We start from the raw sequence: 25,701 nt of genomic DNA, 5'->3' as shown, positions 1-25,701 counted from the left end.
ATAGAGTCAGGACTGCCTAGAGGGACCTTGAGACACTCACTTCCTGCTTTAGGGGGAAGAGGGGGAGCGAAGCGAGCGCAAAATGTGTAACCCCTTCACCTCCGGTGCGTGCCAAGGAGGTCAAGGATTGCGCTTAGCAGTGGACTTTGGAAAGGTGCAGGGCAAGAGGGTGCTTTGTCACCCCGGAAGAGAGGTGGGCTGCTTAACTCACCGTTCCAGGGTTTCTCCAGGAAATTCACATTGGAGAAAAGGCCCAGGCTCAGTGGTGGAGGAATCTGCTTCGCATGCCGCAGGATCCTATGTCTTCTGCATCCTATGAGCCAATCATCATGAAAGACAACCGTGTTAGCCACCGAGAGGAGTCTTCTCACATGCTTCCGTGTCCTTTCCTGTTGATTGGAATCAATCTCAGAGAAAGGAGGTGAGTCAGCCACTGAGAAGACTCTTCTCAGCAGCTAACACTCTCCCCTTTCATGCTTATTGGCCCCTAGGGATATCTGTTGTTCTGGGAGAAGGCATTAACAAGGATCTCATTCTCAACCCAGCAGAAAAAGAAGAAGGGGTGGCTGTGACTATCATGAAGGGAACTTGCACCTCTGAATTTGCCACAGCACTACTGCCTGAATCCCTGCAGATCTGCTCCCAGTCAGTGTGGATAATACTGAGCTTGAGGGATCAGTGGACTGACTCATTTTAAGGGAGCCACAAGAAGGAACTCTTGTGCTTTTTTTCCTGTCTTCCACCACGGGGGGGGGGCTCCCAAACTGTGGTCCGTGGACCACCAGTGGTCCACAAGCTTCATTCAGGAGGTCCACAGTATGCCCACTTTACCTATTAATATTGATTTTTAATTTCATTTTTATCGCTTCTTTCGTTTCTTACATTGTATTTTACTGTATTGCAATTTGAATTCAATGGAGTGATGGTGTAAGGGTCTGGTACGCAGCACATTCCTTGCCACACAAAAACCTGCTCCAGTGTTTTTTGGTTCATGAAAATCACTGATCCAGTGATTCACAGTCAGGGTCAGTGCTGTTTATGAACCAGCCCGTGGGCATAGATGTGTTTTGAGATTTGACTATGGTTTGGGGGGGCATTCCCTGTGGAAATCCAGAGGACCAGTGTCCCACATCCCTGTTTTTGCACTATGGCAGTGTCACAAAGTATGGGATCTGCAACTTTTATAGCTCAGTCTGTGGATGCAGATGTGATTTTCCAATGATCCATGGCTCTGATCCAAGTTTTCATGCCATGGTGCTGCCGGAAAGTGCCAGAGCCATTATTTTTATAGTTCAGTCCACAGAGACAAACTTTGTGTGTGTGTGGGGGGGGTGATCATCCCATGGAAAACTCCCCCAGGGAAGGACCATACCTTAGTGTTAGAGCAACTGCCTTGCATGAAGGTGGCCTCAGGCTCGATTCCTGGCATCTCCAGGTAGGCCTGGGAGGGACCCCATTCTGAAACCCTGAAGTTTCAGTGTAAACAATGCAGAGCTATATGGACCAATGGTCCAGCTCAGAATAAGACAATTTACTATGTTCCTGTTTAACTAGGGGGCATAGCTCTGTGGCAGAGCATCTGGGCATCTGTAGGAAGGGCTGGGACAGAACCCCTGTCTGAAATCCTAGAGAGCTGCTTCTGGTCATTATTTACTATTGAGCTTTGTTGTTATGTGCCTTCAAGTCGATTACGACTTATGGCAACCCTATGAATCAGAGACTTCCAAGAGCATCTGTCATGAACCACCCCGTTCAGATTTTGTAAGTTCAGGTCTGTGGCTTCCTTTATGGAATCAATCTATCTCTTGTTTGGTCTTCCTCTTTTTCTATTCCCTTCTGTTTTTCCCCAGCATTATTGTCTTTTCTAGTGAATCAGGTCTTCTCATGATGTGTCCAAAGTGCGAAGGCCACGTGTGAACAAGCCAAAAGCAAACTTTGTTCAAGGATTGTGCGCCTCTTCCTTTGTGTTTCTTCGTATAGCACTGATCACAGAATTATAGAATAGCAGAGTTGGAAGGGGGTTGTCAGGCCATCCAGTCCAACCCCCTGCTCAATGCAGGAATCCAAACTAAAGCATCCCCGACAGGAGCCTGTCCAGCTGCCTCTTGAAGGGCTCCAGTATTGGAGAGCTCACCACCTCCTCCCCCCGGGGGGGGGGTTCAGTCCCAGTTCCTAGTTTCAGCTGCAGAGAGGAGGAATCACCCCCTCATCTTTAGGCTTTAAATGATGGGGTGGGGGCAGATCTGAACAGGGTGGTTCATGACAGATGCTCCTGGAGGTCAGTGATTCATAGGGTCTCCATAAGTTGTAATCGACTTGAAGGCACATAGCAACATAACAACAAGTTAAGGGTTAACAAGCCAAAGAGTCCCGCTTCCTAGAGCGGCCCTTGTGGAAGATGGGCATCCATTTCCCGATCACCACCCCATCCAACCCCCCCCTTGGCAAAGCAACATCTGGTGAGTTACAAAGGGCCCTTTGGGAGGGGCGAAAGGAGCTCCCCACACACAGCTAAGGGCAGGAAAGGAATAATGCAAGGCAGGGCAGCAGTCTTTTTTTGGGGGGGGAACCTAACCTACCTGCCCACCCAGGGAAGGGAAATATTAAAAGAAGGCAGGCAGCTAACTGGTGATATGGACCCCCCTCTCCCCACCCCCCCGAGAGAGGTGAACTGTGCAGCTGAGCAGGGGTCCTCCATGACCCCCACAGTGGGGAGGGTCTTCCCTTTTTCTCTGCTATTCTGGGAGTTCGCCTGGGGTCTGCTGGCCTTTGAAAAAACCCCTCCCCCTTGAACTGGGATTCATGGAAGCCCCATCTATTCCTCTGTCATGGTCAGATCATCGCCTATTGAGGTGTAGGCTCACAATGTTTTCTCCCCTCTGCAAGGGTGGAGGACCAATTAAGATGGTCCGTCCCCGGAGACTAATGAATCCTGAAGGCTTTCAGAAGGCTCTGGGGAGTTTTCCGGCTGATAAAACTGACGCTCCTGTCGAAACCCTGGTCAATTTGTGGAATACGGAAATGACCCGGGCAGTTGACACGATCGCCCCGGTGCGCCCTCTCCTCTGCAGAGCTCAAGTGGCTCCGTGGTTCACCCCGGAGCTAAGAGTGATGAAGCAAGAAAGGAGAAGGCTTGAGTGCAAATGGAGACGAACTCCTGACGGCTGTGGTCTTGCACTTGTGAAGGTCTCTACCAAGCTCTATGTGAAGGCGGTGAGGGCAACGAAGAAGCAGTACTTTGCTGCCTCCATTCAGTCATCTTCTAACCGCCCAGCGGAACTTTATAAAGTTGTTTGGGGACTTTTACACTCTGGTCCTCAGAACGCAATAATACCATCAATAGCCCGCTGTAATGAGTTTGCGAGACACTTCCAAGATAAGATCACGAACATCCGCCGGGACCTTGACTCCAATATTGTAGCAGTTGAGCCTAATGAGGTGTCCGGAGCACAGTCTTGTCCTGTTTTATTGGATGAGTTTCAGTTGGTACAGCTCGAGGATGTGGACAAGGTGCTTGGACAGGTGCGGGCGACCACTTCTGCTCTGGATCCTTGCCCCTCGTGGCTAATAAAAGCTAGCAGGAACGGAACAGCCGGATGGGCCAAGGAGGTGATCAATGCCTCCCTACGACAGGGAGTGGTACCACCCTGCCTGAAACAGGCAGTGGTGAGACCGCTCCTAAAGAAACCCTCCTTGGACCCTGAAAATTTTGACAACTATAGACCGGTAGCAAATGTTCCGTTCTTGGGCAAGGTCTTAGAGCGTGTGGTCGCTCGCCAGCTCCAGGCTCTCTTGGATGAAACTGATTATCTGGATCCATGTCAATCCGGCTTTCGGCCGGGGTTTGGTACAGAAACAGCCTTGGTCGCCCTGTATGATGACCTCTGTCGGGAGAAAGACAGAGGGAGTGTAACTCTGTTGGTTCTCCTTGTTCTCTCAGCGGCTTTTGATACCATCGACCATGGTATCCTTCTGGGACGTCTTGGAGGCACTGCTTGGCAGTGGCTGTGCTCCTACCTCGAGAATCGTCTCCAGAAGTTGATGCTTGGGGAGCATTACTCGAACCCCTGGATACTCCAATATGGGGTCCCACAGGGTTCAGTTCTGTCCCGCATGCTCTTTAATATCTATATGAAGCCGCTGGGTGAGGTCATTAGGAGATTTGGAGTGCGTTTCCAGCAATATGCTGATGATACGCAGCTCTTCTTCTCCTTTTCATCTTCCTCAGGTGAGGCTGTTAATGTACTAAACCGCTGCCTGGCCGCGATAATGGACTGGATGAGAGCAAACAAACTGAAGCTCAATCCTGACAAGACTGAGATGCTGTTGGTGGGGGGGCTCTCTGCCCAGATGGATGATGTCCGACCTGCCCTAGATGGGGTTACACTCCCCCTAAAGGAGCAGGTCCGTAGTTTGGGGGTCTTATTAGATCCGCTCCTGTCACTGGAGGCTCAAGTAGCCTCGGTGGCACGGAATGCGTTCTACCAGCTTCGGCTGGTAGCCCAACTACGACCCTATCTGGAGAGGGAGAACCTCGCCACAGTTATCCATGCTCTGGTAACCTCTAGATTGGACTACTGTAATGCACTCTACGTAGGGTTACCTCTGAAGACGGTTCGGAAACTTCAACTGGTGCAGAATGCTGCGGCCAGAGTCCTTACTGGGACTAAAAAATTTGATCATATAACATCTGTTCTGGCCCAGCTGCACTGGCTACCAATATGTTTCCGGGCCAGATTCAAAGTGTTGGTTCTTACCTATAAAGCCCTTAACGGCATCGGACCGCAATACCTGGCAGAACGCCTCTCCCGCTATGTACCTACCCGGTCACTGCGCTCGACGTCGAAGGCCCTTCTCCGTGTCCCAACGCATAAGAAGGCACGGAGAACGACAACTAGAGCTAGGGCCTTCTCGGTGGTGGCCCCCCTTCTCTGTTATCTTTTCGGCGCCAGGTAAAGACCTACCTCTTTGCCCAGGCATTTTAAAAATTTTAAAAATTTTAAAATTGAATTTAAATTTGGAATTTTAATTATGTTTTATTGTGTACTGTATTGTATTTACATCCGCTTGTATTTTAATCTGTTTTATTATGCTGTTCACCGCCCTGGGAGCTTATTGCTATAGGGCGGTCTAGAAATGTAATAAAATAAAAATAAATAAATAAATAAATAAATAAATGAAAGTGGCTGGGAAGAAGGGCTGAGTGGAAGCCTTTTGGGGGGGGGTGTAAATGTATGACTGCCTGGAGGGAAAATGGGGGAGAGATTTTTGAGAGCACTGTGGTTGATGGAGGCTGTGCGATGTGATGACCAGCCAGGCCAAGTCTTCAGTCTCTGGACATGCATGAAAATATTTATTGTTGTTGTTGTTGTTGTTGTTGTTATTGCATTTATATCCCACCTTTTTGCTCTCAGGAGCTCAAGGTGGTGTACATGGTTCTCCCCTCTCCATTTTATCCTCGCAACAACTCTGTGAGGTAGGCTAGGCTGAGAGGTAGTGACTAGCTGAAGGTCACCCAGTGAGTTTCATGGCTGAGTGGGGATTCAAACCCTGGCCTCCCAGGTCCTGGTCCAAAACTCTTAACCACACTGGCTCTCAATATAAGAGCATAAGAAGAGCTCTTCTGGATCAGGCCAGTGGCCCATCTAGTCCAGCGTCCTGTTCTCACAGTGGCCAACCAGATACCCCAGTGGGAACCCCACAAGCAGGACTTGAGAAGAAGAGCACTCTCCCCTCCTGCAGTTTCCAGCAACTGGTATTCAGAAGCAGACTGCCTCTGACAGCGGAGGTAGAATTATAGCCATTGTGGTTGGAAGTGCAGCTGAAGGACTCATTTATTCCCCTCTCCTGTCGCAATTTAGTTTCTCCCCTATATGTCTGCTTTTCCTACAGGGAGTAACCCCAGTTGGTCAGCGTCTAGTTAGAATCATCCAGTCTTATAAAATATACCTTCCTGCCTCCAGGGTGTGTAATAATCCTTTGCACACAGTATTGCACATGCTTTGGCCGTGCAGGAGTTCATGACCTTTCCATCACTGGAGGAGTCCTTGCCTTAAGAGAAAGAAATTGAGAAGGAGGCGATTGTCCGATCTTCTTGGAAGCCACTTTGCAGCAAAGAGGGAAGATGAAGGCAGAATACTCTGCTGGCTCTGAAGCAGAAAGAGGCCCTGATTCCATTGAGCCTGGGAGCAGCGGAGGATTCTGGGAAGGAAAAGTGCAGGAGATCCTTGATGAGAAGAACAGCAGCTCAAACAAACAGCGCCAGCGCTTCAGGCGTTTCCGCTACCAGGGGACTGGGGCCCCCCGAGAGGTTTGCAGCCAACTCCACCATCTTTGCCATCAGTGGCTGAAACCCGAAAGGCACACGAAGACTCAGATCCTGGACTTGGTGATCCTAGAGCAGCTCCTGGCTGTCCTTCCACCGGAGATGGCGGACTGGGTCAGAGAGTGTGGAGCGGAGACCACTTCCCAGGCGGTGGCGGTGGCAGAAGGCTTCCTCCTGAGTCAGGCAGAAGACAAGAAGCAGTCAGAGCAGCAGGTGAGAGAGTATTTCCTCCATTTGCATGCAAAGCAGATACTCTTATCCTTGAGTTGCGGTCTCTTCCGTTAAAGATAGTAAGCAAGATTCCAGTCCTCATGGTTCTAAATCAGGGATGGGGAACCTGTGGCCTTCCAGATGATTCAAGAGGCACAAAGGGTATGCAAAGATCAGGTGAGAGCATTTTGGAGAAAATGGAAGATGGGGTGCCGCAGGGTTCCATCCTAGTAGTTCTAAGGAACAGATAATGTGGTGTTGTTGTTATTATTCATTATATTATTATATTTAGGTGGCATACATGGTTCTCCCCCTCCTCATCTTTTCCTCGCAACAATCTTGTGAGGTAGGTTAGGCTGAGAGGCAGTGACTGGCCCCCAAGGTCACCTGGGAGCTTCATGGCTGGGTGGGCATTCTAATCCTGGTCTCCCAGGTCCACGTCCTACACCCTTAACCACTATATCGCACTGGGTATTCATTATTTAGTTATTTATCCACCTTTCCTCCCTCAAGGTGGTGTGCATGGTTGTCCCCTCTCCATTTATCAGTCACTTTGTGCAGAACAAAAAGGCTCAAAGTGACTTGATAGGATAAAATACGACAGATAAAAGGAATCTGAAACCAGCAATTTCTCTAGTTTCCTGAAAATCCTGCTCATGCCTCTCCCCCCTCCTGTGCCTGGGGTCCTCCTTGCTGTTGCTTCAGGCAGAGAAGCAGACAGAAGAGGCTGACCATTTCCCTGAGACAGAGAAGGCTCCCCTGGATCCCACACAGAGGCCGCTCTTCAGGTGGACCGTGCTGGAGGGTGACAGAGGTGCCGCCTCGCTGGGTAAGAGCTGATGGGTGTTTGTTATGCTTTAAGTTGGATTCCTGCATTGAGGTGGGGGTTGGACTTGATGGCCTTATAGGCCCCTTCCAGCTCTACTATTCCATGGTTCTATGATTTGCTCCTCCGTTCCCTTTGAGCTCCTCTCCAGCCTCTTCATGTTTTCTAAATGGGTTTTACTCTTTCTTTTTATGCTTTTGGCGGACCTTGAAGACCTGGCTCTTTACCCAGGCGTGGGAAGGGGATTAGGCTGGCAGATTGCAGTTCTTGGGGGGTTTAAACTCAAATTTAGGCTGGCAGATTGCAGATCTTGGGGGGTTTAAATGTTTAAGCTTTTAATTTTTAATTTCTAGGATTTTGATTATGTTTATATGAAATGTACTTGTGTTTGGTTGTAAGTCGCCCAGAGTGGCAGATTAACCTCTGCCAGATGGGCGTCTAACAAATCTCATAAATAAATAAATAAATAAGTATGAGTATATATATAAACAGACTATTTTGGGGTTGGGGGAACCTTTTGATCCTGGCAGTCTAACTCTTTATCTGTCCTGACCCCTGCAGGCCAACTTGGGAGACTCACCTCCTGTTGCCTGGGAAACTCAGTCATGCAGCCAATCCCTGCAGAAAGCAGGCTTGAAGTCCCGCCCACCCGTCACAGTCCCTTGCATAGCACTTCCGAACGGCCAACAGGGATGCTGGCGGTCGAGCGATCGGGAAGCATTGGCCAAGGGGCTTTGACAGGCGGGCAGGGAGTTCAAGACTGTTCCCTGCAAGAATCGGCTGTGTGACCAAGTCCCCCATGGGGAAACATGGCGGTGCAGCCAACCCTGCCAAATCTCTACCTCTGTCACACCTGACATCACATACTGCGGGCAGATGGCCTCATGGATCTAATTTGCCCCATGGAACAGAGGTTCCTCCACATCTATCGCATCGGGGTTCCTGAACTGCGGTCCGTGGGCTGACAGTGGTCTGCAAGCGTCATTCAGGGTGGCTCACAGCTGCAATGGACTTGAAAAATAACCGAGAGCTCTGCTAAGACCATAAGCAATTTTCCAGTGGTCCATGGGGGAAAAAAGTTTGGGAACTACCGGTGTAGATGATATAGAAAATTTTTGTGGAATAATGAATTACAGGCTGTCTTTTACAACACAATAATAATATTTTTTAATCTACATTTTAGCCTTTATAGGGTCCAGCCCATCACTTTGAATCAAAGTCAAAAGCCAAAGGTTAGGGACACACCACAGGCTTAAAACGCAGCAAAGCTGTTTCCCCCCCCCCCTCGCTGTGTTTCAGTTAGACTTTGCAAATCCCTGGTGTCTTCTGAAGGGCAGAGAAGAGCACAGATCCCCCCTCTCCTCTCTTCTTTTAAAATGAATGGGATTCGCAATCATGGCCCACTTACCAGGGAGCAAGCCCCGTTGAATTCAGTGCAGCTTGCTTTTGAGTAGACACGGGTAGGATTGCAGTGGGTGGGTGGGCGGGCAATGGGTTGCTCCTCCGTGATACGCACACCGGTGGCATCAGGTATGTAGAAGCATCCCTAGGAAATGCTCCCCAAAAAAAGAGAGCATGTTTTCAGTGACATTGAAAAGTGAGCAGAACTCGCGTCAACTGAATCTCCAAAGGGAGTGTGTTCCATAGCCAGGGTGCAAAGAGAAGCTCTGTTGGTGAGTTATATATATAAAAAATGCATCCTGACATTTTCTTTCTTGTCACCCCTCACAGGCAGTATAGAAACATCACTGATGTGTCCCAGATCTTCTCTCTGGGGTGAAGTGGAAAGGCCCGCTCTGCCCTCAGCTCAGGTATGGGAGGATCCTCCTCCTTCCGGGGTGGAGGTTATTATTTGTTGGCCTTGCAGCTTATCTGCTGATGATGAGGGAAGCAAGTGGACACTGGCATCCCAGGCAGAGAGCGTCCACTTGTCAGCTGGCCCCGAGATCTTGTATTCTCTCTGACGGGTGGGGAGTCCGAGGGCCGCATTCCCTTGTGGGGAACCTTATGGAGCCTGCGTGCCAGTGATCCGATCCCTGGACGGAGGCAAAAGTGGGCGGGGCAATCAGTGTGATTCTTTACTTTGTAGAGGAGGCCGCGTTCCAGCCATGCAAAAAAAAAAAAAGAAAGTTTCTAAACATCCAAGGAAGAGGTGTTGTCACAATTCAAGAACGCATTCCAGCCCGGCGGTAATGCTCGAGGCATGAGTGGTGGAGGGCCAGTGACGGCCACGGCCTGGGAAGGGGGAATGGCCTAGAGAGAGTCCCAGATGCTGGATAGAGAGGCCGGGGGAGCCGTATTTGGTCCCAGGGCCTGAGGTTCCCCACCCTTGCTCTATAAGGAGCAAGGAGTGAGCCCGGAGCGATCAAGGTCGCGTTTCATATCCAGCCATACCAAGCGTGTGACGACAACACAGTGCACAACAACGTGGAACACATCCTGGGCAAGTAAGTGCTCCATGACCAAGAAGTCCAAATGCCAACTTCACCCACTTTGGAAAGTGGCAACAAACTCTTGCTGGAGGGTCAAAAGGATAGGACACCCTTGTGAGGCTGGCATAGAATAAAAAGGACATTTTTTTTCTTAAGAATCTTATTTGTTATTTAGTTTAATTTTTGTAAATTGTATTGCTTTTATTGCTGTATTTTTATACTTGTGTTTATTTTTCATTGTAAGCCGCCTGGAGGGCCTTTGGCCAAAAAGCGGTATATAAATAAATTTAATAATAATAATAATAAAGAAGAAAGCCAGGTATTAGCCTTTGCTCCTGGATTGCTTTCTGGCAAGGAGGGACAGTTTGCAATCCAGGCACAGAGCACCCTCCTTTGAGCTGTCAGTATAGCCAGCTCTTTGGCGCCGAAGGTAAAACCAGATCTGGCCACAAGGAAGGCATCCCTCCTAGGCTGTTTTCTGCTGAGGAAACTCGAGCATCCCTGCTCCTGTAAGGGAAGGCGTGTTGGGAGACCTGGAGAAGGAAAGGCCGCCTGTTTCTCCCTTTGCTCTGAGGCTCAAAGGGAGAGGCTGGTTTAGCTTTGCTTCTGGGGCTGGGAGATGTTTAGGCTGCCCTGATCAAAAGATGTGATGCTGCATTATGTGAGTTGCTCAGAGCTCTCCCTCAGATTACATGTTCAAATGTAATCAAAAGGAAAACTGGAACAGGTTCAGAGGAGGGCAACAAAGATGATCAGGGGACTGGAAACAAAGCTCTATGAGGAGAGACTGAAAGAACTGGGCATGTGTAGCCTGGAGAAGAGAAGACTGAGGGGAGATATGATAGCACTCTTCAAGTACATGAAAGGTTGTCACACAGAGGAGGGCCGGGATCTCTTCTCAATCGTCCCAGAGTGCAGGACACGGAATAATGGGCTCAAGTTGCAGGAAGCCAGATTTCGACTGGACATCAGGAAAAACTTCCTAATTGTTAGAGCCATACAGGTAAGTGGGCTCTCCGACACTGGAGGCCTTCAAGAGGCAGCTGGACAGCCATTTGTCGGGAATGCTTTGATTTGGATTCCTGCATTGAGCAGGGGGTTGGACTTGATGGCCTTATAGGCCCCTTCCAACTCTACCATTCTATGATTCTATGAAATAATAAATGCAGAGAGCTCTAGCAGACAGAAAATGGAAAAGATTCACATTTATTGTTATTTCAATTTGTATGCCGCTTTTCCACACAAATGCGCCCAAAGAGGCTCATAACTCAACAGGAAAAAAATGCATGTTTGTCTAGCATTGCAATAACAGTCCACATTCTCAACCCAGCAGCAAAATAAGGGGGAGCATGGCTGTGACTAACATAAAGGGACCCTGCACTTCTGAATTTGCCACTATACTACTGCTGGTCTCCCTACTGCTGGTCTCCCTGGCTTGGGCCCCATCAGTCCCAATGGGAGCCACTGCATAGTAGCCTATATATAGAAACTCACTGCTTTGTGATTTTGCCAGGCCTTCATAACTGTTATAATTATTTTTATTACTACTGCTGCCACTGCTATGTATTCATAACTGTATTTATTACAGCCCTTTTATCATAAGGGCCCAAGGCAGGTTACAACAATGTAAGAATACTATATTAAAATTAGTTTGAGATTATCATGCTTTGGACACATCATGAGAAGACATGATTCACTAGAAAAGACAATAATGCTGGGGAAAACAGAAGGAAGTAGAAAAAGAGGAAGGCCAAACAAGAGATGGATTGATTCCATCAAGGAAGCCACAGACCTGAACTTACAAGATCTGAACAGGGTGGTTCATGACAGATGCTCTTGGAGGTCGCTGATTCATAGGGTCGCCATAAGTCTGGGCTCCTGCTGGGAGGAAGGGCGGGTTATAAATCAAATAATAAATACAGTAGGGCCCCACTCATAGGGCAGGTTACGTTCCAGGCCCCCGCTGAAAAGTGAGAACTGCCAGAAAGTGGGGCCCTACTGTATTCCAGCTGGAGTGCGGGGAACTTGCACGCGACAGCTGATCATTGTCAGCTGGAGCTCCCTGCATTACAGCTGATTGCCCTGCTGGTGCCGCCGTATTAGCAGAATGCCAAGAAGCAGGGCCCTACTGTAAATAAAATAAAAATAAAATAAGTCAAAATTGACTTGAAGGCACATAACAACAACAAAATTAGTTTGGTTAAGGCATTATATGCTGCTTAATTAGTAGCCTTTCTAAGCGGTGTACCATACATAAAAATGAATGATACAGAGGCGAAAACAATAAAAAGTCATCATAAAACTGAATGCTGCTTTGCAATGCCCGCTGGAATGAGAAAGGCTTTGTTATATGCCTGAAGTTCAGCAAGGAGGGTGCCTGTCTAATCTTACTTGGGAGGAAGTTGCACAAGCTTGTGCCCCCAACATTGAATGCAGTGAAAATAATTGACAATTAAAAAATAGGGTTCATCTGTTGCCCCCTCTTCGATTTTTATTTCATTGCATTTTTTTTGCTAAGAGGCCAATGCCTGAGAACATAAGAAGAGCCTGGCTACTGGATCGGGCCAAGGACCCATCTAGTTTAGCCATCCTTTTCTTACAGAGGCCAACCAGAGCTGCCCAGGGCTCCTTCCAGGAGGAAGGGCAGGATATAAATTAATTAAAGAAATAAAACAATAAACAAGCCCCAATGGGAAGCCCACAAGCAGGGCCTGAGTGTAAGAGTCCAAAAGGAAACGCCTGTAGCATTGCTGCTTCTTTTTCAGGGTTTGGTGTCCTTTGAAGAGGTGACTGTATGCTTCACTGAGGAGGAGTGGGCTCTGCTAGCTCCGGGCCAAAGGACTCTGCACAAAGAAGTCATGCTGGAGAATTATAGGAATGTGGCCTCTTTAGGTAAGGTTCCCTTTCCCCCGAAAGCAACTCCAGATGGGGCTGGGAGAGACTCCTGCTTAAAACTCTGGGGAGCTGCTCCCAGTCAGTGCAGCGGATACCGCCCTAGATGGACCAAAGGCCTCTCTCGTGACAAGGCAGATTCCTATGTTCCGTTGATTCTCATTATAACAGCACGGAAGATGCCAGAGGAGAGGTATGGGAGCCGTTCTGCCTAAGCCGAGTCTTCCTGTGAAACCTTTTTCTGGCCTGGCCCTTTGCAAAGAGGGAGTCCCCTCCCTTGAGATCCTGTGCTAAGACCGTAAGGTCAGCTGATGGTCAGTGCTTGCAGGGCACTGAGAATGGGGCTTCACAGGGTTTTGACATCCGGAGTAGGCCAGGTGGGCATGGCTTCACCAAAATGGTCTTGTGGACCAAGCGGGGAGGTCCCATGGGCTTAATTGGGCACGTGTGCTGAAGGCTCTGCACCACTCCTGTCTGGTATCCTCTCCTGGGGTCGCGGGTTGATGCTCATAGGGGAAACTAGTAGCGCTCAAATAAAGGCAGGGGAAGTCCAGTCGAGGACCAGAGCGTCAAGTCATGACAAGCCAAGGCAAGGAATGTCTGGTCAAAAGGCCTCTCGTGCAGAGGGCAAACAAAATCAGGACCTGGGACAGCTCCGAGTGAGTCCTGCTGGCTGAAGCGCTCTCATACTGCAGCAGCTATAAGTATATGTTGTCTCAGCAGGGAGCTGAACCCAGATGAAGTCTTATGTAGGCTTCTAAAACCAGCAGCGTATGGTTTGCTCCAGCTCCTCTAGAGGAGCTCTCTGGCGGCTTAGCTCTCATCTATATTCACAGACATCAACCTCTGTGAGAGTAGGGAGGTGGAGGCGCTGAAGAGGGCGCTCCAAGGACTGTGGTAGGGTTCTGTCCTCTGGCCAGAAGGGCTCCAATATGGTATTGACAATTCTCCCCTCAAGGAAGCAGCTTGAGCCTTGCACTCCTCAGAGTCCTCTGCTGTGCACTGCAAAGGCCTTCAAGGTGGTGGGGTGGTGTAAGCAGGCATGTATCCAGGTTGGTTTTTACTTCCCTGCATTCAGACAGGGCTGTGAGGAAACATCAGGAGCTGCCTTTGACTGAGTCAGACCATCGGGCCATGCTGCTTTTAGCACTGTGTACACTGAATGGCTCCTCCAGCATTTCAGAGAGGGAACGTTCACAACCCGACTTGGAAATTCTGGAGATTGAACCTGAGGCCTGCATGCCAAGAAGGTGCTGCACCACTGAACTGCAGACTCTTCCCCAGCCCCGGGTTCTCCTCCACTACTCTGTTACCCACCTGGTATTCCAGTCCACGCTGAGCAAGCAACAGACACCGCCCCGGTGGACTATCCTTGTGCTCTCATCACCTGTTACCAGAGCTTGGAAAAGTTACTTTTTTGAACTACAACTCCCATCAGCCCCAGCCAGCATGGCCACTGGATTGGGCTGATGGGAGTTGTAGCTCAAAAAAGTAACTTTTCCAAGCTCTGCCTGTTACATGCTAGTTTTTTAGAAAGAAAACTTGGCCTTCATTACATCTGTCTTGTTAGGTGGCTTGGGGCAAAATGGGGTGAGGAATGGAAATGGTGTACTTAGGGGTTTCTGAGTATTGATCTAGTCATGAGAACCATAAATGACAGTTACGTGTTTTCTGTCCCACGAAGAAGAGCCTCCGATTCCCAAATCTGACCTCATCTGGCACCCTGAAGAAAAGGAAGATCTCTTTGGCCAGGACAGATCAACAGGTAGGCCCTTAGATACATTGCATTGCCTAGAAATGGAGGGGCTCCCTCTGATTGGCTGATGTATTTGTGCAGCCTTGTTCGGAGCAGACTGGGCTTTTGAGGCTCTTAGCTCACCTTGAAATTCCCTCCACAGACATCCACTGCATTCTTCAAAGAATCTTCCTTCCCACAGAGTTTCTGACCACTGTGCTTTGGTAACACTTAGATTGGACTACTGCAGTGTGCTCTGTGTGGGGCTCCCCTTGAAGAGTGTTGGGGATAGTGCAGCTACGGCAGAACGCTGCTGGTGGCTGTCAGGGCTCCACCGTTCAGAGCACGTTACTGCAGTTTTTTCCCTAGCGTTATTGTTATTTTAGTTATCAACCTTAAATCCCTAAATCAGGGGTGGAGATCCTCTGGCCTGACGCCTAATTAGGCCCACTGCGCTTCCCCATTTGGACTGCCAGGTCATTTTGGCCAAGCCACTCCTACTTGCCAATCATCTGACATCATATATGATGCCAGGTGTGGGCAGATAAAAAGGCAACTGGGCCAAAAGGGGTTTCTGATACACCACCAATCAGCTGATCGTCAGCACTTTGGAAGCCCCACAAACAATGCTTCTGAAGCCCTAATGATCACCCGAACATCAGGGCTTCAAAACACTACATGGCTCTTTTAAAACCCCTTGCAAGAGGCTGGCATGATGCGTTGAAGTCCTGACAATCAGCTGGGGGCTTCAAAGGTCTGTGTCATTGGATGTGATTGTCATGCCATATTCTGCATAAGCTGTAGTTGACTGGGCTGGATCAGGGACTGGGGAGAGGCGGATTTGCTTCCCTCTATAGCTCTTCTGGCTTCCAGTTCTGGTCAGGCATAGGTCTCCTAGCTGACTGTCCCAGATAAAGAGTTTTTCCCTCTTTGATTGGCAGCTCATATTCTCACTCATTGGAGGCTAAATAGAGGATCAGCCTTTCCACCAAGAATTGGAAGTCACATCCAGTCAGAGCCATTTTTAAATCAAATTCTCCATAGCAGTTGATTTGGTTATTTCCCTGATTTGAAAGCCTGTTTCTTCTTTGTACTCATGTTCAGTTTCCTTCTTATTTCAGCAGGGTGTGAGTGGGAGTCCGCAAATGAAGAAGAAACACATCAGGTGATGGAGGAAAGCAATACATGTCCAGACATGGAAGAGAATGTTGGGAATCAAGATGGAATGAAGAAGCAGGAGGGAGATCAAACAAATAAGGAGATAATTAATTTCACTGCTTGTCTGGATGGTGACGTCCGTGAAATTCCAGTCCATCAAAAAAAACATAAAAGAGAGAGAAGGATGAAGTGCCACACAAGTGGAAATAGTTCTGCTCATAAAGAAGTTCTTGAGAACCACTGGAAAACCCACACAGGAGAAAAACTATACAAATGTTTTAGTCAGAGCACATGCCTTATCTCCCATCAGAGAATTCATACAAAGGAGAAACCATTTAAATGCTTGGAGTGTGGGAAGAGCTTCAGTCAAAGTGGAAAGCTTTCTTCACATCAAATAATCCACACAGGGGAGAAACCGTTTAAATGCCAAGATTGTGGAAAGAGCTTCAATCAGCGGACGAACCTTACTACTCATCAGAGACTTCACACAGAGGAGAAACCATTTAAATGCCTGGAGTGTGGGAAAAGTTTCAGTCAGAGGACACATCTTACTACTCATCAGAGAATTCATACAGAGGAAAAACCATTCAAATGCCTGGAATGTGGGAAAAGCTTCAATCAGCGGACAAACCTTACTACTCATCAGAGAGTTCACACAGAGGAGAAACCCTTTGAATGCCTGGAGTGTGGAAAAAGCTTCAGTCAGAGGACACACCTGACTACTCATCACAGAATCCACACAGGAGAGAAGCCATTTAAATGTCTTCAATGTGGAAAGAGCTTCAATCAGAGTGGAAAGCTTATTTTACATCACAGAATCCACACAGGGGAGAAACCATTTAAATGTGTGGAGTGTGGAAAGAGCTTCAGTCAGAGGACAAACCTTATCACTCATCAGAGAATTCACACAGAAGAGAAGCCATTTAAATGCTTGGAGTGTGGAAAGAGTTTTGCCAATTGCCCAAGTCTTATTTCACATGCAAGAGTTCACAATGGTGAGAAACCATATGAATGTCTGGAATGTGGAAAAAGTTTCAATCGAAGTGGACAGCTTACATCCCATCAAAGAACCCACACAGGAGAGAGACCATTTAAATGTCTGGAGTGTGGAAAGGGCTTCAGACAGAGAACACATCTTACTACTCATCAGATAATTCACACTGAGGAAAAACCCTTTAAATGCCTCGAGTGTGGAAAGAGCTTTAATCAGAGGACAAACCTTACTACTCATCAGAGAATTCACACAGAGGAGAAACCTTTTAAATGCCTGGAGTGTGGAAAGAACTTCAGTCAGAGAAGACATCTTACTACTCATCACAGAATCCACACAGGGGAAAAGCCATTTAAATGTCTGCAGTGTGGAAAGAGCTTCATTCAGAGTGGAAAGCTTGTTTCACATCAAAGAATCCACCGAGGGGAGAAACCATTTAATTGTCTGGAGTGTGGAAAGAATTTCATCCGGATTGATGCACTTACTGTACACTACAGAATTCACACAGGAGAAAAACCATTTAAATGCATGGACTGTGGAATGAGCTTTAGCTGCAGGGGTGCCTTTACAAAACATCACAGAATACACACAGGGGAGAAACCATATCAGTGCCTGGAATGTGGAAAGACCTTCAATCAGAGTGGAAATCTTATTAGGCATCAAAGAATACACACAGGAGAAAAACCATATCAATGCCTGGAGTGTGGAATGAGCTTCAATCATAGAGGAAGCCTTTCTTACCATCAAGAGCACACACATTATTTAACATCAAAAAATTCATGAGGTAAAATGCTAGAGTATGGAAAAGCTTATTGTGTGAGGCAACCAATTAATATAACATAAATAATATTTAAATAATAAGCCTTTGTTGGAACCATTACTCCACTTCAAAGAGTCCATGTAAGGGGCAATCAGCAAAACCCGATAGGGTCAAAGCTCTAATCATAAAGTAGGCCTTCACAGACATTGAAGTATTCACATATGGGAAGGCCCTACAAGTGCTAATGTAGCAGGTGCATTTGCAATAAACCAAGTTTAAAATCCTGGGATGTAGAAAGTAGTTTCATTTCTCCATGAATAGAAATCTTACTTCACATCAAGTCTACACAGGAAAGTAAATAATATAAATGCACAGAGAACATAGGAAAATCCCTGCTGGATCAGGCCAACATCCCATCTAGACCAGCATCCTGTTCCTTGCCGTGGCCAACCAGATCCCTATGGACAGCCTGCAAGCAAGCAAGTAATGAGCTTTCTTGATGAAGGAAAACTGATGTTATGAAGCTACCCCCAAATCCTTTGTGTGAAGGTGACTTCATGGTAAAATGCCCCAGATCTCCAATATCCCAGGTTTTGGACAGAGTTTGGCTTAACATCATGTGCCCCTGGTTTCAGAAAACAGACAGAGGGGCACTGAAACCAGTACAACTTGCAAGTATCTCTCCAGCCTAGGACTCTTCCTCCCAAAGAAGCCTGAATCCCCTTCTGGCAAAAGAAATCTTGCATTCCCCATCCCTCTCTAACTCACCTTTCTCTCAATCTAGAAGCTAAACATTTTGCACTAACTCCTATATTTCTGCTTTAGTGAGTCCATCGGCCAACGAAAAGCTGCTCTATCTCTCCCTAATACTTTACAAAGAGCCCTGATCACTTTTCTAACATGACTGCCTTCTCTGTGTCTGCCATCGACAAATCCCTCTGCCCTCAAATCCATTTGCACCCCCAACATTGGCCCCCTTTTCTACCTGGATCCTCCTGGAACCCTCATTTGCAAAAAAAAACCACCCTGAAATCCTCTAATTGTTTTCTTTCTCTTCTCCCTCCCTCCCTCCGCTACTTCCAAAGTCAGCTACACACACAGACACATGTACAGATTTATTTTCTTTGAGGTCCTTTAGGGCAGACATTTGCTTTTTCAATTTTTCGGCCTTTTGCTGTTTCATCTCTGTTTGCAAGGCTTGAAGTTTAAATTCGCCTCCCACTATTTTATTTCTGTATTTTTTTTATTCACCATATTTATAGTTCACCCAAAGGTCCCAAGGGGTAATTATGTAAAATCAAACTCCAAAATTAAACAAGAATATTAAAACATAGCAAACATAGGAATCTGCCTTATACTGTTTTAATTTGGATTCCTGCATTGAGCAAGGGGTTGAACTTGATGGCCTTACAGAACCCTTCCAACTCTTACTATTCTATGATTACACTGAATTAGAATGTTCCCTCTAGCTCAGTATTGTTGACACTGACTGGCAGCAGCTCTTCAAGGTTTCAGGCAGGGCCTGTTATCATTTATCATTGCCATATAGTTTTTTTTCCCCATTTCATAGAATAGTAGAGTTGGAAGGGGCTTATAAGGCCATTGAGTCCAACCTGTAGGTGTGTTTCTAAAACCCCTTTAAAAATGTAACTATAGTTTTCAAGGTTTGGGTCTTTTTAAGGTCTCTTATGCCCTTGGTGGTGCCCAGGGTTCAATGTTAAAAAGATCCCTATATATGAGAGAATTGCATGTTAGAATAAAATGCTCTTGCACGTAACCCAGGAGGACATACTTAATAACACTTTATTTTATCATCCAGTGCTCACGGGAGTAACTGCCTGAATACCTGATGTGTGGAAAGGATGTCAAATAGAACATGTGCTTTAATTAGACACTGGAGAAATCGCAGCAGGTAAAAACTACAAGCATGTTTTATGCGTGGAAGAAATCTCAGGAGAACCAGCATCTTAATCTAAAGATTACATGGAGCAGAGTGATTTGCTCACACTTTCTCTAGGCCAAGGGTTGCCAATGTCATGCTCTCCAGATACTGTGGACTCCAACTCCCATCAGCCCCGGCCAATGTGGCCAAAATAACTGGTGGGCACCACGTTGGCTACTTCAGTTCTAGACCTTTGCTTCTTGTTTGACCTGCCCTTAACACCAGAGCGGGTGCTGTTAAAAAAAGTTGGACAAAGAGGAGGTCTAGACCTATAGAGCCTTGATTAAAATAACAACATGGTGTTGCATTGACTGCATACTGTCCATCCACCAAGGGGGTGGTGATAAGTCCTACCTTTTAGTTACAAGATAAACAATTCAGCTCTTTGATTCCTGGGATAATGTCATTCAGCCTCATATTATTACCTAGCAATGAAATTCACTTTGTCTGGCCACGCTCTTCTGTTGTTCATTTTGTGGAAGGTTCAAGGCAAGGGTGTAGTAAAGTGGTAGGTGGAATTGTGTGTTCCATGTGTGTATTTATAGTTTACCTTGCATGCTGACCTTCTGAAGTATATCCCTGTTCTTATTTTTGGGGTTCAGGGTGCTGGGCCAGTGGGCACATTTGGAATTTTTGAGGAAGTGCCGTGGGCACCAGTCACAAAATGGCTGCCGCGGGGCGTTCAAATAGAAAGTGCATTCAAATAGAAACACAGGAAGCTGCCTTATACAGAATCAGACCATTGGTCCATCGAGTTCACTATTGTCTACACTGGCTGGCAGCGGCTCTCCGGTATTTCAGTTGGAAAGCATTCACAGCCCTACATGGAGATGCCAAGGTTTGAACCTGGGACCTTCTGCATGCAAAGCACATGCTCTGTTGCTGCTGTGAGGTGCGTGGCATAACGCAAAATGGTTGTCACATTTAAAAGACAAAAAAAAGATATAGGAAAACAGCATGGTGCATGCATGCCCCCCTCCCCCAGTCTTGTGCAGTAGGGAGTTCTGAGGGGATATTTACGGATACATTTTGCAGATACTCTAGGATGTAATGGCAGGCACACTGGCACCTCCCAGCGCTGGGTTGGTGACCCTTTGCCTGTCTGTTTCGTTTAGATTTCCAGATTCTGAAATGAGGGGAACTGCCGAGACAAGGGGTTGCTATGGTGACTGCTAGGCCTTGGCCAAACTGGGCCACTGCTGGAGTGGTCTGAAGGAGGTAGGAAGCTGGAAACTCTGGTAGGGCCCTGGGCTCACATCAAGTTTCCCCAAACCAAGGAGGGAGCCGTTTCTGGACGTTAAAAGTGTTCTGGTGGATTTTCCCCCCTTCCTGAGAACCAAATTTTAGTTTAATTAATCCCCTAGTTTAATTTAGGGGAAATTAAAGCTACCAATCAGAAGGCAGGAAAAGGGAGCAGGGAAAAACTTCCATCTCATTTTCACATTTTTTCCTCCTGATGCCTTCTTGTGCTGTAACTTACCTTTTCTTTGGAAAACAGAACAAGAGATGGAAGAAAAGCTTGCCGTTACACCGAGTTCTTGCTGCTTGTAATATTTTCACATGGCATTAGAGGGTTTTTTTTTTCCCTGCCAACTTTTTTATACAGCTCTGATTAAACTTTGTTTCTACTTTGGGGAGATTTTACTTCTCCCTTCTCAGAATGGCTCCTTCTGTTTTCTACCCAGCTTTGGCTGCACTGGATTTTTAATCGTTCTGATTCTTTGTCACACTGAGCTAGCTTTACCAGAACTTTAAACAGGTTTCGTTCTTAAAGGTTTTATTTTCTTTTATGCCTTTGTGAAGTTCAGACTGCTGTTTTTAAACATGATTCTCGTTTCCATCAGGATTATTTCACCCCTAAAAACCTTACCAGTGGCCCTCCAGATGTTGCTGTGCCACAACTCCCATCATCTCTAGCCATTGGCCATGCTGGCTGGCGCTGATGTGAGTCAGGAGTCCAGCAACCTCTGGAGGGCCACAGATGTTCTTTTCGCCTTGCTTTAGGCCAAACTGCTCTACAGCTGGGAACATAGCAACCTTTGACGAGAGGGCCGGTGGAGTTTACGGGGGCCAATGTAGCATTTAGTAATGGTTACATTGTAAATTCATTTTAATCTTGGATATTGTAATCCTTGCATGTAAAAGCCACTTTACTTGATACAGATTGTTCCAGGCTTAATTCTCCCATGTAATCTTTGTGACCTAATTCCTGCCCACCCTGCATACCCCTTTTCCTTATATTTTCCCTTCCCCGAGATGATACATTAATTAATGTGCTTTGGATTTTCTTCTGATATGCTTTGTAGATTACCCATGCACCTTTCATAAACTGAGATGCATCCACCGGTCTTCTGCTAATGTTTTTTAAATAAATTCTTCAAACTGATTCCAGCCTCTGATCATTTATTTATTTATTATTTATTTATTAATTAAATTTATATCCCGCCCCATAGCCGAAGCTCTCTGGGCGGTTCACAACATATAAAAAGAGAACATCCGACATATAATTAAACCGCATATCATCAGTTAAAATAAATTAATTATTCAAGGATTAAAACATAATTAAACATATACTAAAATGCGTATTAATATTAAATGCTAAAAATGTTAAAATGCTAAAATATTAAAATGCTAAAAATGCCTGGGAGAATAGGAAGGTCTTTACCTGGCGCCGAAAAGACATCAGTGTTGGCGCCAGGTGTACCTCATCAGGAAGAGAATTCCACAATTCGGGAGCCGCCACCGAGAAGGCCCTTTTTCTAGTTGTCACCCACCGGGCTTCTCTATGAGTAGGCACACGGAGGAGGGCCTTCGATTGAGAACGTAGTGTACGGGTGGGTTCATATCGGGAGAGACGTTCAATCAGGTATTGCGGCCCCATGCCGTACAAGGCTTTATAGGTTAAAACCAGCACCTTGAATCGAGCCCGGTAACATATAGGCAACCAGTGCAAGCGGGCCAGAATCGGTGTTATGTGTTCGGACCGCCTGGTCCCAGTTATCAGTCTGGCCGCCGCATTTTGCATGAGTTGCAGTTTCCGAGCCGTCTTCAAGGGCAGCCCCACGTAGAGTGCATTGCAGTAATCTAGTTTAGAGGTTACCAGAGCATGGACAACTGAAGCAAGGTTTTCCCTGTCAAGATAGTGGCGTAGCTGGGCCACCAGCCGAAGTTGGTAGAAAGCACTTCGTGCCACCGAGGCTACTTGAGCCTCCAGTGACAGGGATGGTTCTGAAAGAACTCCCAGACTACGGACCTGCTCCTTCAGGGGGAGTGCAACCCCATCCAGAACAGGTTGAACATCCACCATCTGGTCAGGGGAACCACCTACTAACAGCATCTCAGTCTTGTCTGGATTAAGCCTCAGTTTATTAGCTCTCATCCATTCCATTATCGCAGTCAGGCAACGGTTCAGCACCTTGACAGCCTCACCCGGTAAAGATGAAAAGGAGAAGTAGAGCTGCGTGTCATCAGCATACTGGTGACAACGCACTCCAAAACTCCTGATGACAGCGCCCAGCGGCTTCATATAGATGTTAAAGAGCATGGGGGACAGAACTGACCCCTGCGGAACTCCATATTGGAGAACCCAGGGTGCCGAGCAATGCTCCCCAAGCACTACCTTCTGGAGACGACCTGCCAAATAGGAGCAGAACCACCGCCAAGCGGTGCCTCGAACTCCCAGATCTGCAAGTCTCCCCAGAAGAATACCATGGTCGATGGTATCAAAAGCCGCTGAGAGATCAAGGAGAATCAACAGAGTTACACTCCCCGTCTCTCTCCCGACAAAGGTCATCACACAGGGCGACCAAGGCCGTCTCCGTGCCAAAACTGGGCCTGAAACCCGATTGAAATGGATCCAGATAATCGGTCTCATCCAAGAGTGTCTGGAGCTGGTCCGCCACCACTCTTTCTAGGACCTTGCCCAGGAATGGGACATTTGCTACCGGCCTATAATTATCATACCTGGTTGCAGCCTGCCCTCTCTCTCCCACTGAGGCAAATTTATGTCCCCACTTTCATGGAGTGGCAATAAGAGGGAAGCTCTTTGAAGGGAACTGAAAGCAGTTTGAGAGAGGCATCATCTCCCATCACGGACACATGTTCATTCAAATCCCTCTCAGCTCTTGGGGAGGCATTCTCTGCAGTACAAATTCAACTGGCAGATGCCTTGCTCACAAGAGCCCTATTCAGGCACACCACTCACAGTTAACATCTACATGCAAGCAATTGATAGGAGAGCCCTGCAGACTTGCCCCTCTCCTCTGTATCTACACATAGGATGCAAACGCCTGAGTAATGAGTCAAACTGCTTTGCTTAACTTTGCTATCAGATATATATACTAATTACAAACTCATTCTTCACATTACATTCCTCTTACACCAACCTGCTCACTCAACTGCATGGAATTTCTGCTTGCCTATGGCGACTAGGCTAGTGCTTAAATGCAAGGGTGCACTAACTGCTTTGACTGACCAATCCCAGCCCCTCCTTCCCAACGTTCCACTCTTCAGACTCCCGCCCTCTGTCTTACCTTAACATTCCATCTCTAAGCAATTTCCCCCTCCCCTTTCCTGACGCAATCCAGAACACAGTTCACTACACAAGTATTTCCGCATATGCACCCCATATTTATTTGTTTGATTTCTTATCCACCCTTCAGGCAGTTTGCAAAAACAATAAACAATTTTAAAACACGTAAAAACAATTACAAAGGGAACAGAACAATTTGGCAGCCTTCTCTAATCTGATGCCCTCCAGATGTTTTGAACTGCAGCTCCCATCAGCCCCAACGAGCACAGCCATCTTAAATATGCTTTAAGTGGGACTTGTAATCCAAAGGGCACCTGGTTGGGGAAGGCTGCTGTACAGGATAGTGATTGTGAAAAGAAGCCCTCCAGGTTATCATCATTTGGATTTATCCAGAATAACGATGTTAATTGAGCATCAGTGGAAATGCCAGTTTGGGACGTGCACATCGATGCCACAACATTCCTGCAATAAGATATGTTGTCCCGAGCAGTAACTGGCTCTGTGCTCTTTGGTACCATCCCAAAGAAGGCACTGTGATGACCAGGACAGAAACACATTTAGAGTGAGCTTCTTCACACAGTGCTTAAACTATGGAATTTGCTCACACAAGATGTCTGGACGGCCACCAATTTGGATTGCTTTAACAGAGGATTAGGCAAATTCATGGAGGAAAAGGCTACTAGCCAGGATGGCTATGTTCTACCTCCACTGTTGGAGGTAGCATACTTTTGAATACCAGTTGCTGGAAATCACAGAAGGGGAGAGTGCTGTTGCGCTCAGGCTTCCCATAAGCATCTACTTCTTACTTTCTTTTGATTACAGTGGTTGTATAACCAGATCGACTTTGATTACTTTTTCTGGGTGAAAGTCTTACAATTATTCCTCCAAGGTATAAGTATGCCTTAGGTCTCTGGCTCTGTCAGAAAGCAAGCCCTCTGCTGTTCGAAAAAATCCGAAATATATCTTGGTTCCAGCCAAGCTGAAGAAATCCCCAAAGGACAAAATGGAATCTAGAACCAGGATGAGTCCATTATCCCGCTCGGTTTACCATCAGCTGAGATTTGTGTTGATGTTGGTCATACTGCAAAGAGAGTGGAAAAAACAGGGAGAGTCGCTTTTACATGAAGCCAAAATGATGAAACCCAAAGATTTTTATGTCGGTAGGAGACTGGGAGAACAAAGGCCAATAGTTAAGTGACCCATTACAGAGAACCCCACAGAATTTGCAGTCAGGTCCTGCCTGTGGCTGGGGATTGGGAAGGGTGGGGTGACATCTAGTTGTCCACTGTGAGAGTAGGATGTTGGACTAGATGGGCCTGTTGCCTGATGCAACAGCCAGACTCTTCTTATGTAAACCTTTTAAAAATAATCTGTTAAAATTGGTTGTTGGGGTCCTTGTGTGCGTTTGCGCCAGACTTAAAAGGAAGATTTCCCCCCTCATATGCCTAGATCATTTAGCTTTGTGCTGTATGGGGGCATACCATTGGGGGGATTTGAAGCTTTGTGCCTCCGGCGTGTGAGAGGGCTGTCCTGGATGCTGCCTCGTCCCCATAACTAAAAGTGAAGACTCGCAGCCTTCCAAGGGTTAGAGGCGGATGGAGGATTGTTGGCAGCAAGAAGATTGTCTTGCTGCATGACCCAGCCGCTACAAAGCTCTTCCTAGGCTGACTAAATGGGACCCTCCATGTTTCTCCGTGAGTCTCTCTCTGCTCTTCCTAGAGATGCCATTGGGGATTGAACGTGGGATCTTCTGCATGCAAGGAAGACGCTTTGCTGATGACCTATGGCCCTTCCCCAACGTGTTCCAAGCGGTATAAGAGTGCTTTACACAGATGGTGTGTCTGTGACTAAGATTCCTGGGGGGGGGGGGGAGCCAGGCAGCTTGGAAAGAGACTCCAG

The 25,701-nt window shown here is 47.0% G+C and overlaps 1 protein-coding gene across 4 annotated transcripts; it reads left to right on the top strand.

The window, feature by feature from the left end:
- The first annotated feature begins 2,379 nt into the window (after window positions 1-2,379).
- Window positions 2,380-21,615, top strand: LOC133381566 (zinc finger protein 345-like). Of its 4 annotated transcripts, XM_061620831.1 has the most exons (8): window positions 2,382-2,459; window positions 5,893-6,538; window positions 7,241-7,364; window positions 9,093-9,172; window positions 12,559-12,685; window positions 14,370-14,450; window positions 15,542-17,353; window positions 19,149-21,615. In XM_061620831.1, exons 2-7 carry the CDS (start codon window positions 6,125-6,127, stop codon window positions 17,350-17,352), a joined length of 2,637 nt encoding a protein of 878 aa, XP_061476815.1. In that variant the 5' UTR covers window positions 2,382-2,459; window positions 5,893-6,124; the 3' UTR covers window position 17,353; window positions 19,149-21,615. The 4 variants fall into 4 exon arrangements, with proteins under 4 accessions (XP_061476814.1, XP_061476815.1, XP_061476816.1 ...); XM_061620830.1 differs by having other exon boundaries at window positions 2,380-2,459; window positions 5,964-6,538; window positions 15,542-21,615; XM_061620832.1 differs by having other exon boundaries at window positions 15,545-21,615.
- Window positions 21,616-25,701: the final 4,086 nt, after the last annotated feature.

The sequence above is a fragment of the Rhineura floridana genome, chromosome 3 (assembly GCF_030035675.1).
Source record: "Rhineura floridana isolate rRhiFlo1 chromosome 3, rRhiFlo1.hap2, whole genome shotgun sequence".
In the NCBI taxonomy this organism is placed as follows: domain Eukaryota; kingdom Metazoa; phylum Chordata; class Lepidosauria; order Squamata; family Rhineuridae; genus Rhineura; species Rhineura floridana.
The sequence above is the reverse complement of the archived record's forward strand: the minus strand, read 5'-3'. Positions and strand labels throughout refer to the sequence as shown.